The sequence below is a fragment of the Lissotriton helveticus genome, chromosome 6 (assembly GCF_964261635.1).
Source record: "Lissotriton helveticus chromosome 6, aLisHel1.1, whole genome shotgun sequence".
Classification (NCBI taxonomy): Eukaryota; Metazoa; Chordata; class Amphibia; order Caudata; family Salamandridae; genus Lissotriton; species Lissotriton helveticus.
Window position 1 is genome coordinate 1,287,375,505 of NC_136067.1, and position 17,892 is coordinate 1,287,393,396.

Sequence of the window (17,892 nt, forward strand, 5' to 3'; positions counted from 1 at the left end):
CCCTGTGCATAGGCCAGTTCAAACCGGTGCTGGGGCTTTCCAACCCCAGTCCTGGCGCGAAACTGGACAAAGGACAGGGGGTGTAACCACCCCCCTTCCTGGTTCCACCCAGAGGAGGGACCTAGTAGGTGATCCGGCCCCCCAGATTCGAATAAGAGTGGGAGCTGTGTCCTGAGACTTCAGATCATCCTGAATCAACTTGAAATACAGAAGAAGACTGGACTTCGACATTCTGCTGCACAGAAGACGGAAGAGAATATCCCTTGTGGCCAAGGAGTGACCACCCTGTGAACACAGGCACCAACCAGCAACTCGACGTCTGCTTTGCCGCCGCCTCCCGCCGGAGCCCGAGCCCAGAGCCTGACAAGACCCAGACTCCCAGACTTCTCACCGCCCGATCCACAGTCCCTGCAAAGAAGGGACCCGTGGAGGCACCGAGAGACGTGGGACCGGACATCTTGGAAGACCCCCGAAACGCTGACTGCGCAGCATCAGAGGCACCCTCGACGCTGTGCTTTGGGGTTTGAGAAGCCCTAACCTCGAGCAGCCTTTGCACCAAAGATCAGCCCCCCAGCATCTCCACGATCTGCGTGGGGCCCTTTTGCACCGTGCCACTCGACGCGCCATCCCGGCCACTTGCCACATGGCTAGCGGCCATCTTGGCGACGAAGCCTACAACTTTCACTGCGGGTCTGGTTGCTCCAGACTTGCCCTTGCTCCTGTAAAAAGGAGTACCTGCTCTGACCTTGCTGGTCCGAGTATCAAGCCTTTTTCGATTCCTGCGTGGCTTGCACTAGCCAAGGCCTGTTTGCTTCAATCAAGTTGCCGACACCGCCAACAGCGAGAAGCCTGCGTGGGACAGCTCGTGACCGACTCCTGGACGTCTTCGACCCCTCGTGTCCACGTGGCTGCAGAGAGAGGCTACACCTCGACGCCTGTTTGCACCCGACATCGCCTGGTTCCACTCTGGTTCCACGGTAGTCACTGGCTAGTGACTTTGAACATTGTCCCCTCTGCTTTCAGGTCTTCACCTCTTCAGATCCACCCTTGGATCCACCGGAACTCTTCACATCGAGTCGCCTGCAGCATCTTCAGCTCCAAGCACCATCGACCTGCGTGACGAAACCCGACACTACTTCGACCCTATGCACCCGCTTCCTGTGGGTGAGGTAACTCAGCTCCGCCGGTGTTCCCACACTGGTACACACCTCTAGTGTCCGTGTCTCAAGTTTCATCCTTCTAGGTCACTCGGAAGGTTCCTTTTTAACTAACTTTGTAACTTTTACGCACCATTGACATTGCATTGGTAAAGAGAGCACTTTCCGCACTGCACCCGAGTCCCGCGGGCCTTTCCCGACTTCTTCACTGCTAGTCCTGAACAGCTCCAGCGATTCCCCAGGCCCTAGGCCTCTTCACTTTCCCCATAGTGGTTCTTATACCACTATTTTAGTATATGGTTTAGGTGGCCCCTAGGGCTCATCCATATTGTGCAACTTTTGTGTATTTAAACTGTGTTTTGTTTTAACGCATTTGCTTCTGTGCTCATGAAGAGTATCAGGGATAATTGTAGTAATAAATCCATATATATTTTCAATATATATCTGTGTGGTGTCCTTTCATTTGGTATTCAAGGGATTGTGTATGGTAAAACAGCTTGCTTCACATGCCTTTACAGAGTTTAGCCTAAGACTGCTTAGTCCATGCTACCCCCTAGGATAGCTTGTCTATAAGGTTGACTTTACAACCTGCACCATAAGGGGTTGCTTGGCAAGGTACAAGGTGATCACTAGAACTAGTGAGCATCATATACCAGGCCAACTTCTCACAGTTACCCCAGATTTTTTGCCATGTGTTTAGCTGGTTTTCGACTTAGTTGGCCTGGGATCCTGCTAATTAGGGCCCCAGGCTATCTGCTCTCTCTTTAAATGGACTCCATGTACCCTAGGTACATAACCCATTTGGTACTGGACACCTTGTCAGCCCCTGTACCATGTATAATAGGTGCTCAGGGCATAGGTGCATCCAAGGCCTACCAGGGGCTGCAGCATATCTTTTGCCACCCCTGGCTGGTACTTAAATGGACACAACTGGCTGTTCACACAGCTGGGGCAAGGTGGTGTACTCACCCCTTGCTTAGATATAGTATACATATGTCTAAACCTATATCTGGACACATATATACCTATCAGTCACTCCTTTGGCAGGCCTTAACAATCCTGGAGGCAGAGTGCTTGGTTTTATGTGAGATGGTGCTCTAGCATGAGCTGAGCCTGCCTGCAGTGTTCGGAACCATTTTCCTACTGCTGTTCCAGTGATACTGCCATACCATATACTCTTAAGTGCATTATAATCCTCGCGGTTATTGCTAACTTTGGTTTGGCTTTATCAAAACATGTCGTGTTTGGGGTCATTCACTTTGGAATACTACCCCCTTGACAGTTCTGGCGACGGGGGTAGCATTCCACCCTTCTAGAGGGAGAAGACATGTTACTTTATTGAAAACGCGGTTAATCCTAACCAGAGCCCCAGCACCACAAAATGGATGCTGCTGCCACAGACACATGTCTGGCCTCCTGCTGCTGACCGAAACTTGGCAGAGGACGCCTGGACAAAGGGTTTCCTGTCACAGGGAGGTGTCACACCACCCCAGACAGGAGATAGTGGATTGTAGCAGGGAGGGTTGAAAGAAACTAGACACTACCTGGGGCACGCAAGGTGTCCCCGGGCAGATTCCAGTCAAACCGGTTCTGGGGCCATCCTGCCCCAGTCTTGGCGCGAAGCTGGACAAAGAGAAATGAGTGTAACCACCCCCTTCCCAGGTCCCACCCATAGGAGGGACCTAGCAGGTAATCCAGCCCAAAGTTTTGGAATATAGGTGGGAGCAGTGCCAATGCACATCAGATTATCCTGACTGAAACATATGAAACAAAACTCTGGACCCTTCGACATCCCACTCGACGTGGAAGACTCAAGAATCTCCCTTGTGGTCAAGGAGTGACCACCCTGTGCAAACAGGCACCATCCAGCACCTCGACGTTTGCTTTGTTGCAGTTCCCGCCGGAACTCGAGCGACAGAGATCGACAAGAGCCAGCTTTCCTGCCTTCCAACAGCCCGATCCACAGTCTATGCAGAGCTGAGACCCGTGGAGGCGACCTGAAGCGTGGGAGCGGCCATCTTGGAAAAACTACGAAGCGCTGACCGTGCAGCATCCGAGGCTCCCTCGAAGCTGTGCATTGGAGCGTGAGAAACTCCAGCCCCGAGCAGCTTTTGCACCGAAGCTCACCCCTCCACACTCCTCGAGTGCTGCGTGGGGCCCTTTTGCATTTTCCTGCTCGACGCGTTGGTCCGGTCGCTTGCCCGTTGGCTAGTGGCCCCAGAACCGACGAACCTTTGAATTTACACAGCTGGTCTGGTTGCTCCAGACTGGCCCTCGCTCCCCTGAAAAGGAGCACCCGCTCTGACCCTGATGGTCCGAGTGTTAAGCGATATTCGAATCCTGCGTGGGTTGCCTTTGCCAAGGTTTGTTGACTCCGATCCGGAAGCCGACACCAGCGAGAGCCTTCGTGGGACAGCTCGTGATCCACTCCTGGACATCCTCGGTGCCCCAGAGTCCACGTGGCAGCGGAGACAAGCTTCACGACATCGACCTGATTGCGCCCGACATTGCCTGGTTCCTTCCTGGTCACTGGCTAGTGATTCAGACTTTGTCCCCTCTGCTTTCAGGTACTCTACAACTTCGATCCACCCTTGGATCACACCGGACACTTCTCTTCTGGACGCCTGCAGCATCTTCATCTCCAGGCACCCTAGATCTTCGTGACAAAACCCGACACATCTTTGCACCTGTGCACCCGCTTCCTGTGGGTGAGGTAACTCTTGAACGCCGGTGCCCCTGTAGTGGTTTACACCTCTAGTGTCTAAGTCTAAAGTTTTGTCCTTCTAGTCCAGTCGGAAGACTCTTAAAACTGTAACTCGATAATTTTTACGCACCATTGACTTTGCATTGGTGCATGCTTGTGCTGTAGGCACTGCACCCGAATCCCGCGGGCTACTCCAGTCCTAACTAATGTTAGTTCATTGTAGTCCAAGCGATTCCCAAGGCCCTAGGCCTTACCACTGATCGAATAGTGATTGTTATACCACTTTTTTGATATATGGTTTGAGTGGCCACCGGCCTCATCCATAATTGTACAACTTGTATATGTTATATTGTGCTTTTGTTTAAACGCTTGTGCTTCATTGCTCATAAAGAGTAGTGGGGATTATTCTGAGAATAAATACATATATTTTTATAATATATAACTTGTGTGGTGTCCATTCATTTGATATTACAGGATTGCATATGGTAAAACATCTGGCTGCGTCTGGGTCTTCAAGAAGTGTGAAACCTTTTTTAGCAGAAGGTCAATCAGCAACCCATCCTCCCGATTTAACAACAGAGACAAGAACAAACGGATCAGGAGGGGACAAAGTCATAAAAAAAGTGCCAGAAGGTGGACGACCGCAGTGAGTGGTCGCGAAAAAGGTAACTTAGTGGTAAACATATCAAGTCGTCAACTATCACCGGAGGAAACCAAAGTTCTAAACAAAGGGACCTCATTTGTTCCTACCTATGTATCAAATGGCCTAGAAACTGAAATAGCCCTGTTTAAATTCCTACGAAAATTACGACTCAAATGGTTCTTTTCTACTACAACAACAAATGGGTCTCATCGACCACGGGATATATTCAAACCCAAAAGTAAGTTCACGTCCCCTATTTCGCATAAAATACTGGACAACTTTGAAATTTTAGTGAGAAAGGACCTAGAAGCCATCAAGTATGAAACACCCAAGAACTCTAACCTTTCCAAACGAGAAAAACGCATCTTGAACAATCTGAGACAGGATACTTCCATTACCTTCCAACCAGCGGACAAGGGTGGAGCACTCGTCATTATGGACACCACACTTTATGACCAGAAGGTGGAGGAGCACGTACATGACGAAGCCACATACATTCAACTGGAACAGGACCCTACCCAGGAATTCAGTAAATTTCTTGATGAAATCATAACCAAAGCAGAACAAGCTGGCACCATTAATACCAACACTGCGAGATATTTGAAAACTACCACACCTCAAGTGCCACATATATATATGTTGCCAAAAATACACAAGAGTTTGGTAGACCCACCGTTCCGACCCATTGTGGCTGGATGTGGGTCTATACACGAACCAGTCGGACGTTTTGTTGACCATTACCTACAGCCGTTGGTACAATCTTGGGGTACATATTTGAAAGATACCACGGACTGCTTAACAAAATTAGCAGAAGTTTATGACCTTATTGACGACAAGACAATACTGTGCACCATAGACGTGGTGGCACTTTATACTTCGATTGCCCACATGGAAGGCTTAGAAGCCATTGAATGGAAATTGTTACAATCTAATCTAGACCAACAACTGTGTGTTCTTCTACTGGAATTGTTACATTTTTCATTATTCCATAGTTACTTTAGTTGGCAATCTCAATTTTCCTTGCAGAAAACAGGGACATCAATGGGCTTTTCAGGAGCCCCAGCCTATGCTAACACATTCATGGCGTTTTTTGAACAACAACATATCCTCACTAACACCAGATGGACAGAAAATCTGGTACTATTTTTAAGGTACATTGATGATATCTTGGTGATTTGGCGCGGCACCAAACAAGAATTAGATGAAAGAATTCAAGAACTGAATGAACATAATCCAAGAATCAAATTCACTCACAACATTCAAGACCAAAAGATACATTTCTTGGACATAGAAATACGAAAAACATCCCAAGGAATCTCAACCACAGTCTTCCGTAAACCAACGGATGTTAACAACGCGTTGCACTATACAAGTGCACGCCCGAGAAACCTGAAGAACCATTTACCGACTTCACAACTCATGCGCATCAAGAGAATATCATCGGATGAAATAGAATGTGAAACTTCAATCAAAGAGCAATTGGAAAGGTATATCGAAAGAGGTTATCCAAAAAAGGTGCTGGAAGATGCGGAACAACGAGTACGTCAAATAGATCGAGAAAGTCTGTTAAAGAAAACGGAGAAGTCACCGAATGAACGCATAGTTTTTGTCATGAAACATTCCACTCAATCTCACAGGATCAAACAAATCCTCAAAAAACGGTGGGAAATGATTGCGAATGAACCAGACTTTGTCAACGTATTTAGAAATTTTCCAATAATAGCACACACCTGTGCGAAAAATATCAGGGAGATACTCAAAAAACCTCGCAGAAATCTTGAGACCACTTTCAAAGGGATGAGAAAATGTCATAATTGCGGTCAATGCAATAATACAATTGTGAGTAAGACCTTCTCACATCCACAAACTGGCAAAGACATCATCCTGAAATTTAATGCTGATTGCAACACCACAGGAGTCATTTATGCCATACAGTGTCCATGTGGACTAACATACGTGGGTCGCACTTCCAGAAAAATTAAGACTCGGATTATTGAGCATAAAAGTACTATTCGAAACAAATCCACCACCTCCAGTTTAGCCACACACTGGACAAACACATCTCACACCATACCACAACTGAGATATACAATATTAGAAGTGGTAGAAAAACATCCAGGCACAGATCATAATGTAGCATTATCCCGCAGAGAGACCTTTTGGATCAAGAAATTAGGCACCCTTACACCGGGGGGGCTGAATGACCAATACGAAATGTTATGCTTTTTATGATCTGATGAGACAACATGTAAATGTAATAGAAATCCAGCATTAACATACATACAATGCAATGTTTCACCATGGATAGATGATTGTCACTTGATATTGTTCGCATTGTAACATTGCAGATATGTTTCTTATTGTCTTGTCAATCTTAAACACCTTAGGTTGTAGTGCATAAGTAGGAATCTGTAGTCAATAGTTTCTTTTAAGCAGATTGTATGATCTTAGGAGTGTTGGACATCTGATGCTAAAAAATCATCTGGTATACTGCGTTCATTTTTCTTCATTTTTCGTCTTTATAATTCACAATTCTGAACCTCTTGTTTTAATGAATACCATGTCATGTCCACAGGACATATTACTTTACAGCACACTATGTATATGTTGTATAGTTAGACGCATTATTAGTCATGTTACCCCGTCACACATTACATTTGGTTTTCATCACTGCATTGTGTTCACACGACTGAGACAATACGTGCACTTAATGGATTACGGGTATTTATTTCTGGTGTAGGGTTTCACAACTGAGAGAAGCACGGTAGATAATAGGATCGGGTACGTAACCTGGGTAGCTATTTAAGGCAATAGAGGACGGACCGGATGTTGTTGCCGGAAGCAATCTAAGGTCAAGGGTCGGAGCACGCAACCACGACGGAGGTAGGCGCCTGTTAAGCGTTCTCCGTTGTACCGGAGTAGTTAGGACATGGGTAATACAAGGGATAGTTCTGATATGTCGTCACCTTAACTTCTTTAGTGACACAGGCTGTTTGCGCCTTGAAGCACCGCCGCAAGTAAGAAGACTTGATCAGATTCGTAAACGCGCGTCGTTGGTAAGCGGAGAGACTCGTGCACATTTACTAGTTGGGAGCATTGCTTTGTTTCTCACATTGGCATGTAACAGATCACTTGTAGACTGTTGTATGAACAAATATTGAATATTATTTCCAGAACCGGACGATTCCCTTAAGTCCTTGAGATAACCATCTGTCCACCAACAGTGTACAGCACGTTGGGTAAGCCCGATTTCCTAAAACAGTTTTGCACGGTTTCATAACCGGTTGAGAGACAGTTTATGGTTTTACCCTTTGTTTAGGTGACTGGTACTTATACACTAGGGAGAGGTTTTAATCACTTAAGTTCGGTGAAGGTTGTTTTATCCACCGTTGGGTGACATAATTCACGAGTGGTAGCTGGCTTTTTCTTATATCACTATGGAATTCAGCGTGGGTCAGTGACGGTAATTCGTTTAAGTATTTTGTTTATCACACATACTGCTCACGCAGACACTCATACCCCCATTATGATTATCATTTTTTATAGTGCCTGAAAACAGGATTGAAGTGCTAGGAAACAGAACAAACGTCGTATTTCAAGGATCAGTATTGTATGAAAATGACACTCCCTCCCCTGAAGAAGGGTCCCAAGGGACCCGAAATGCATTGGGATATGTTTTATATGAATAGTTTTTTTTTTCTTGAGATCTTTGTATAAATTGCAATTATTGATACATGTGAGAGAATACAATGTATTGATGAGTTTTTGATTTCATATGTACAATTTGAATCGTTTAATTTTGAACAGTCTTGTTGATTGTATCAGTAAAAACAAGTAGTACAAATTTGAAATGAATTACTGTTAATTTTGTTTGTAAATTTGGATAACAGTTACGATAAAACCAGTATCATAATTTTGAAGCCTTAGAGGACATAGGTTGAGCTCCCAGACTGACCTGGTTTGGTCCAGGTCCTTACAGGGCTGTTAAAACATCTGGCTTCACATGTCCTCTTGAGTTAAGCCTTTAAGGCTGCTTAGTCCATGCTACCCCTAAGATAGCTTGTCTATAAGGTTGAATTACAACCACCACCATAAGGGATTGTTTGGACTGATATAAGGTGCCCCCAGAATTGGAGACATCATACATCAGGCCAACTTCTCAGTGAGGGTTAAAGTGGAGGAGAGTGGCGTTGAGTGAAGGAAGATACGAGTGCAATGGCGCAGAGAATGGTAGAGGGGCGCAGAGAATAGTAGTGTGGTGCACAATAGAGTGTAGAGTGCAATGGCATAGATTGAAGTAGTGTAGAGTGCAGTTGCCTAGAGGAATACATGTATTTTGCAGTGGTCTTTATTTCGAAGGCACACATAATCACAGTCATTCTTTTAGAAGTCACTTTGCCTTCTATAAGCACCTTCTATAAGCATAGTCTGTGCCACAATGACAAACCTATTCAATGCCACAGCTGAGCTGATTTGCTTACATTGTTAAGCAGAGGGGGTAGGAGGGAAAGTAAGCAACATGGACAGGGATATCAGAGGAGGCTGAAAACACAAGCACTCAGTGTTTGAATGCAAAAAACCTAAGCAGTTCAAAACACAGGAGCAGTGAAAGGACACAAAAAGTTACTACAAGCTCCAGGGGAGGTTCAAGCACAAAAACAGGACACGACACACGTTTGCCATGACAAACTGGAGCGAAACAAATGCGAGCAATGCTGAAGCTTACCAATGGTAAGCAATTGGCGGACTGTAAGTCCACAGAATGCGCTCTGTATACGAAACCTCAAAAGGGGCTGGACCTAGAAGGAAAAGAAAGGGGACTGGCAGAGTTCAGAAGTAAAGACTGGGAATGGCAAGGCCCAGAAGGAAGGTGTGAGGCTCTGCAAAGAAGAAGGGGGTGCAGCAGGACCTTGAAAGTGGAAGGGCAAAGACACAGACCGAAGACCCAAAAAAGTAGAAAGTGGTCAGACGATGGGGCTGCAAGTGCCTAGTAACTAAACGGGGCACCCCAGTGCAAGACCGGCAGGCTGGGAAAGGCAAGCCATTGGAATGCCTAGCAACCTGATGGGCGAATAAACCATTACACAGGTAAGGTGTCAGAAGAGGGAACTCCAACCAAGATGACAAAGCAGCATGGGGAGGCCAAGCAGTCCAGATGTGTCCAAATCTCTGATATGCCTTAAAAGAGGAGTTTTTTCCATAAATCATATGCAATGCTCTTCTTGTGTTATACTGGTACTAAGGCTAATAATCTCTGGCTACACCTTACTTCCTAAAACCAAGAAAATACTTCATATCATATACTGGTGCTCTAAGCATGTTACCGTTCACATATGTTGACAGAATCAAAATTAACTTCTTTACCTGGAGCAAATTTCCCACGAAGAATAGAGTCTAGAGTGATCTCATCCTCCCCAAGAGCCTCCAAAGTCACTTCTGGGAACAGCAATAAACTGCTCTTTACCCGAGCCACTTGGTCTTGCATAATTCAACCTGAAACAACAAAATAGTTTGAACACTTTTCTTTCTTTTGGAGTATTTGTTTCCAACTATAACCCACATGTAATTGTATAAAATATAATGTATTTTTTTAAAGGGTATTGTCTAGCTCTGTTCCCCCTGGCATCTTGAAGAGCCCCCCCTCCGCCCCCTTTACAATAAAAGCGGCACAAACTACATGTAACAGAATGCAAGAAAAGGTCACACAGTCCTGGACCTGAACTATTGAACAGGTATGAGACCTATCAAATTGGCACCCAAAAACAAGCGTTAAATGTGTAAGTAAATACCATCTGCTGTCAATGACGCCAATAGGTGAAGTCTTTTGGCTTTGCGCATGCTTGTATTATATCACATTTTCATTTCCATGGGAAGTAAATGCATGCGTCAAATGACTATGTGATTGTAAAAAAAAAAATCATTGTCAAGGTACGCAGATGTACAGGATTCCCATAGCTGCAAAGTTTCCCAGGCACGTGTGATGTACTTTTCCAGTCCAGTTTTTTTGTCTTTGAATTCTGGGACTTGTAGTCTTGATTTATAACGGAAAAAACATGACAACAAGTCACAGGATTCAAGGAAAAAAGACCTGGCCGGAGCAGCTAGTCTTTGAAGTGGGAAACTTGGCAGGGCAGTCTATGTGCCAAAAAAGGTTTGGCATGGAGTGCAATTCCAGTTTGAAGCGATTTGTCAGGCTGGGGAGTTCTAAAAAGTTTCTAAGCGCAGCAGACTCTTTACATGTGCCTCTGCCACACGCCAATAGATCAGGTTTTTATCCTGTGCATTCTGGAACTTTTAGCCCCAAATTTATAATATGATGAAAAGATTACATGAACTATAATACATATGGAATCTTGGGAGCTCTGTGCCGTGTAACAGCTTTAATCAGTCAATTAGTGGCAAACACAAAGCGAATCAAAGTGCATTCAGGGACTTTTAGGATTACTCTTAATTATTAGTATGAATCACAAATGCCAGAAACCACGCCGTCAACGCAACGAGTGGAAGGTGCCACATATGGTCCAGTTATTGGAAGCTATGCACAGATGGCTTCATAGTAATGATAAAGAGTCTGTCCGAAGATCAATCAGTTGGTTAAAAGCTGGTTATTCAGCGGCCTTGTATCACTCCTAAAACAAGTTCAACATACGTTTTTAAGTAGTGGTTTAACTTTACAGAAAAATGTATGAAAATTCTTTGAGACAGTGGAGTACCATGGGCATTTAATGACCGAAAATGGTGTACACCCAAAAGCTTCATTAATCTAAGCTATTTCAAGATCACCTGCGCCATCCAAAAAGGAATTATCATCATTTTGGGCATGTGCGAGTTCCATTCAAAATTCATAAAGAGCTATGCACTCAAGGTGGAACCAATGCACAAATTAACAAAGACATTTTTGAATTTGTGTGGCATGAAGACTGTGAAAACAGTGTGGGAGAAATTAAAAAAAAAGAGAACTTTGATAAGCACCTTCTTTACGGTATTTTGATGAAAAATTAACATGTATTGTAACGAAGGCTCCCGGTTTTCCGTTTTTACAGATAAATACAGACAGAAAACATTCACTTTCTGGTCTGTATTTATTTAAAAATGTAGATAAAAACGGAAATTGGGTTGCTTATTGGGTAATTCTAAATACTGCCTGCCATGACTTTCAGGCCAATAGATGCGTGGTTTGCTAGATAAGGGGATTAAAAAAATGAAGGGATTTTAGTAAAGAGGCTTTAACAGCAGTAGATATGAACAAGGTTGATACTGAAATTTGCATATCTTCATATAAGTGCACGGATTTATCTTCTGTGGGTGTTCCCAGCACTGAAACCTGCTGACATTCAAGCATGAACGCATATTTATTGGTAAAATAAATGTGGAAATACACTAATTTCAGCGTACTTTTTCCACAAAACCCAACATAAATATGGATAAATACAGATACAATTAGCAAAAAATAAATATGGATAAATACAGATGGAAAAGGCAAAAAAAAAAATATCATAAAACCGGGAGTTCCTATTATAACTACTGAAGCTACTCAGGTAGGCTTGAGTCCTGTACGGAGTCAGAAGACTTGTGAAAGGGAGATTACTACTGCCTTCGCTTCACGGAAGTAAAGGGGACCAGAAAGCAAATAGTCATTGAGCGCGAGCTGTTGACGTACCTGGGCATTTATACACAAGAGTTTCCCATGGGGAAAAATAATTCATAATGGGGACTGCCCATAGACAACTTGATAGTATCTTAGAGGGTGGCTGGTCAGGTAGGACATCGCCAAGAAATGCTAAGTTGGCATGTAAGTTACAGGAGTACCAACTCAAAATGGAAAATATAACCGGAAAAATGAATGTGCCAGCAGACTATATATGGCGTGCCCCGTGTGGGGAGTCAGATTGTGAAGATACGGAACATGATGGCATGGTTTGCATGTCTGCTAGACTAGAATGACTCAAATGGTACCAATGAGAAGAATGAGTAGATAACAGATTATAAAGGACAATTCCCTTAGCTAATAAAACATAACATAGCCCAGGGATGGTCTTTTGACAAAGCATTAGATGAGGTAAAAAGACCCTTTTGGAAAATAAAGGATGGACTCACTATAGCAAGTGATGATATACTACGCTGCGACACCCTTGTAGTATCCACAGACTTGAGGGGTAAATTCATAGCCTTGGCCCATGACGGCCACAAAGGTATGATCGGAACAAAAAAAAACAGAGAGAAAGATATTGGCGGCTCTCAATTCGATGTTGATCTGTAAGAGGGGCTGTTCCATTTGCAGCTGAGCTGACAAATCTATGTCAGTACGCAAATTTCATAGGATTGCAGTGGAATTGCCTGACGACCCTTGGATAAAGGCTGCATTGACTTTATTGATCTCATGAATGCTTTGCCACCTCACATATGCCATTGCTTTAGTGGACTATTTTAGCTTAGCAAAGGATTTAAAGTAAAATGTGTGCCCCAGCCCACCATTATCAAAGTGATTGAATTCTTAGTCTCTCCGACAATAGTCATCCCAGAAGATTTGTCACTGCCACTATTAGTTTAAAAGAATATTTAATGGAATAACTTACTGAAAAGCGGGAAAAAGATATAGTCTGCTGGTGTAAAATTACCATTGTGTGGTGATCCCCATGTGTATGCCTCCCTGCCTTGTCCTTCCTACCTTTGGTTTCTGTGCCATGAGTGGTTATAGGGGAGTAGGAAGAGTGAGGGGGTGTTTAACAGGGTATTCTGTGACAGACCAAATAAAGGCTAATACATTACTGCCTTGCCCTTCTCATCATCATTACAAGCTCCAGTATCTAGCAACTCGGACTTATTTAGAATTGTCCTGGCGTAGAAACAAACAAAGGATCTGAGGCCTCTCTGTGATACTCTCTCAGGAACACACCTCTGCGGAGAGTGCAATGTGTTCCTGTTAATAAGTTAATCACCAAAATTAAATCAAACATCTGAATATACTTACTGCCTCACACAGGAAAAACTTTATTTCTAAAAGCAGAATGGTGTTTTATTATGCATGGGATAGGTAATTATCCCATGTAGAGAAATCAGAAAAATAAAAACGAAGTAATTTGAAAATATTGGAGGTTCTCCCGATTACAAAAGATACTGCTGGTTCCTTGAATGCATTGGTTCTCAACCTTTTAAATTCTGTGGAATTCCAGTTATTCATTACTGGATGTCAGTGGCTACACTGAATTATTACTGGAAACCCAGGACCTCCACTGAGTAATTACTGAAAGCACCGGGGGTCCCGGCATTTGCATTTTAGATCATTTAAATGGCAAAACAATACTTAAAAAATACAGAAACAAGCATTCAAACAAATATACAATTATTCAATATTTTATTTGACAAAGGAGAATAAAATAACTACATTTGAGTGGGACGGTTGAAGATTTTTTTTACATTGGAGGCCACTGAATTCATCTGAGGATACGAACTTCATTTTTAGGTTCCAATAATCAAATTCCATTCAAATTTACACAATGTTTTAAAATATTATATTGTACATTTTGCATCTTTATTTATATGTACTATATTAATCCTTCAATGCAATTACATTTTCTAAGCAGTAGCGGACCCCATGAGTAAGCTTCATGGACCCTTATGGGGGTTCCCGGACCATGGGTTAAGAACAACTGCTTTAATGAATGACAATTTAACACTCTCACAGGCTGGTCTTTACCCTGGTACCTCTGAATATCGTAAACTGTAAGGTTAAAGTACCCTCTTTTTTCTGATGCCAAGCGTTCATATTTAATTTCTTAATTGCAACGTCACTATCACAAATGTTTTTGTGTGGAACATGAGAATTTGTGTGACAGCGATTTCTATGGGAACTGTCTAAAAGCATTCACAAAACTCTGAGAGGGCTATCTGACTTATGTTATTTATTTATTTATTTTTTAAGGTAGGCAGATGGCCATGGGAGCTGGTGAATGGCGTGCGAAGGACAGGATGGGGCGGAGTTGGTGACTACAAGCGCATGCACTCGCTCAGAGTGCAAGCTGGTAAATATAAGTACTTGCAGGAGTCTGCTGGCCAGAGCAACAATACTGGCCACAGGAAGCAGTACTTGGTCCATACTCCACTCGTTTCGTAGTTTATATGATGAAGTCTTCACAAACAAAGGAGAGGCACTTACCTGTATTGAGGATGTACAAACTTCAAACAAAGAGGCATGAAAACAGGTAACAATCCAACATCTATCAGGATAGGTACGGCTCAACTAGAAGCATTCTAAGCAAGAATTATGTGGTTCCCCTACAGAATGGGTTCAAATGTCAAGCTGGAAGATTGGGCAGAACCAGTGAAAACTTCTTTCATAAACAGTTTAGAATGAGCCTAAAATGCAGCAGTGCAAGCCTCACTCATTTATAAAGAATAGTTATCAGAAGAGCAAGCTATGCAACTCCCCCCCCCCCCCGCGCCACCACCACGATGTAGTACTTACTGGCAACAACCATGCATGCAAGCTTCTATCAAACACACAACAGGTATAGTATGGGCAATGGTCTTGCAGCTCCCAAACTGCCAGGTGATGCTACGCTTCCATTCCTCAAAACCTCCAAGCCCCTGGGCTCACATGCTCCCTGGCAACCTGCCCTCCTGGCAGCTTACACGCTGCAATCAGACTCCTGCTGTGCTTCCTCCCTAGCCTGATACAAATCAGTGGTTTACTTTACCAGGGTGCTTGTATATGAAGATTTGTGGAATAAATGCACAGAATTATTTTGCCGCACAAAGACACATTCCCCTCCACCCCAGGAACCTGACCCGGCCTTTTTGGACCAGGTTTGTAGTAATGAGAATGCTCAAGGAGCTTCCTGCGGAACAGACAATTTTGATGTTTACTAAAGAGTAGGCCTTCTCCTGGAGTGGCATGAGTTAAGTACAACGTCACTGGGTAGAAGAGCTTAAAAGCCAAGGACCGGATTCGTAACTCTGCTGGGTAGATGAGTTTTTATTTTCTTGTTATTGTTTGTCATTTTTGCATGATCTAGCTTAATGATCTAGTTAATAATGAAAAAAAAACAATTTGTACAAAGGAACAAGCAGAAAACCACCATTATGAGAAACAATTTGCGACTGAATAAGGCCACACTAAACAATGTGTCTCACTGTACTTGCACTTTTTCAACCCGGTCATTAACATTTCTGCAGGAACAATTCAACTCTGTTTAGTTCCCACTGGGCTTGCCCTCAAATCAGTTTCATAGGTTTTTAAGAACTTGTATGTTTAGGTCTCGCCTAGCGTTGCAGCGTGCATGTGCTGCTCGCTCTGCGAGAGCTATAGTAATCGATATTTTAGAAGGGGACTTTAAGCCACGCCCTTGTTTTCAATTGGCTGGCGTCATAGTTTGGGGGTAAACCCGGACTTGTGATTGGGAATCAGGCTCTTTGGTTACCGCCCCGTCGCTTTTTGGGATGACCCATCTGGACTGGCCCATGCCATCTTTGTTTCCCGTTGCAGCACGCATGCACTGCTCGCTCTACGAGAGCTAGTAATTGATATTTTTTCTTCTTATTCCTCCTTCCGTTCCCAGACAGCAACTTCAGAAGCTATTTGCACGGAGACACAAGGTAACTGTGTGCATAGGCTCACCCCACCGCTATAATCGTCCAGCTGCATGATAAATGGCGAACACACACACGCACTCAGCAAGAGCGGACAAAAAATGTAGGTGTGAGTTCAGAAACCTCAAGCCCCCGCAATGACAAGTTGGAATTTATAGTCCTGATAATGTGCAGAGTTCAGTCCGCGAGCTGGCTGTGTATATTTAAACTAGATGCGTGATTGATTCGGCACATTACACGTGCACTAACTTCACGTACCCACAATAACTTCAGATTACAGTCTTGATGACACACAGTGTTCAGTTGGCGAACTGCGTTTAACTCAGCAATTAACAAGCACAGCATCAAGCTCACACGTACGAAGTCTAGCAAGGCCCGATCACATGTTTCAAATATACACACCATCGCAACAAGCTTTGGTGTGCTTGATGATCAGAATAGATAAGCATTTGGAACTCTTAAAATCCCCACGCGCCGTGCAGGTAGTAATCAATTACTGGCCCACCGTTTATTGTGCGTTGACTCCACGCATTAATTATTACAGCCTAAATCACAAGCAGCGCTTGATAAACTTAACTGCTGAACAGCGTCCAGTTTCCAGGCACCAAACGCCAACAACCACAGATCCTGCCATTGGTACACTTGTAAGCCTCACTGCTTATTGGGCTCTTCTAGAGGTGGAGAAGTCTCCTATCTGTCCTCTGCAAGGAGCCCAATCTAGTCGAAATTTAGAAGAAAGTCCCACTTTAGGTTTTCTTAGTAACTTATTTATTTAAGGGACATCTCCAGCAATCATCAGCAGTTAATTCTATCTTCCTAGCAACCGTTCCTCCCAGCTAATGCTCCATCCTACATTGCAACTGATGTCACCTGGAACCAGTGGTCGAAGTGGACAGGACCTGCAGGGCACAGCATGCCTCTACTTCTTGAATTTTATAGATTCCATTCCCATACTTTCTTCTTTTAAACATGCGTCCCGGACGGCAGAAATCGTCCAGGCTAACAGTTAACCCTCTGCTTTTGGGGACGGGCAGAACGGGCAGAGAAGGAAAAGGACTGTCTTTTCCTTCGTGCCCAGAGAAGACAAGGACAGTGTCCAGTTCTCTTGCGGCTGGCATTCGCCCCCCCTCTCTTTGTTCCTCCTCTTCACTCTCTTTGTCTCTTTCCTCGTCATTTAGTGAAAACCGAGACTTCAAGAAAGGTTCTCTCCTCTCTTTCTTTCCTTCTTTCGTTTATTTGCCCCTCCCTGTAATATGGATCCAAAAAAGAAGAGCACTTTTACTGGAAATGTCGTCTTTTTCTGACATTTTTCAATGTATAAGTGCAGCCTCGGGGTAGAGAGAAATAAAACATTCAAAATATGAAAAATAGGGGGCGTGGTCAAGCAACATGGCCGTCAGGACGTAGGCTCCCGGCAGGTCGACTCTGTAGTCCTGCATAAGATCCTGTACGGGCTCATAATCTGATCCTCTGAGGGGTATATGAGAACCGGAAACCTTGGGCTACATCCTGACACCCCTTTTGGGCCGATTGCTGGAAGGGGAGCGTGCAGGTCAGATTGGGCTCTGCGGAGGCAGGGCCAGAATCACGGAAGGCCGAGGTCTGGTCCTACTCTCGCGTGAAGGTGGCGGCCCATGGTGAAGGTGGCGGCCCATGGTCGAGTTGACGGCGGACACCAGAGCCCCTGGGTCGGGGGCCGCGACGCTGCGGGAGTGAGACCTGCTGCCTTTGGGAAGCTTCGACTGCGGGAGCTCGATAAGACGATCCTGGTGGGCAGTGCGGAGGCACCCGAAGTCACT

General features: G+C 44.3%; 1 protein-coding gene across 2 annotated transcripts in view; it reads right to left on the reverse strand.

The window, feature by feature from the left end:
- AHCTF1 (AT-hook containing transcription factor 1) overlaps positions 1-17,892 on the reverse strand; it is a 1,132,528-nt gene that overhangs the window by 1,050,380 nt on the left and 64,256 nt on the right. For both annotated transcript variants that reach the window (XM_078649035.1, XM_078649034.1), the window contains exon 2: positions 9,869-9,997. In XM_078649035.1, coding sequence (XP_078505161.1) covers positions 9,869-9,989 — 121 coding nt within the window. In that variant the 5' untranslated portion in view covers positions 9,990-9,997. The remainder of the gene's footprint in view (positions 1-9,868; positions 9,998-17,892) is intronic.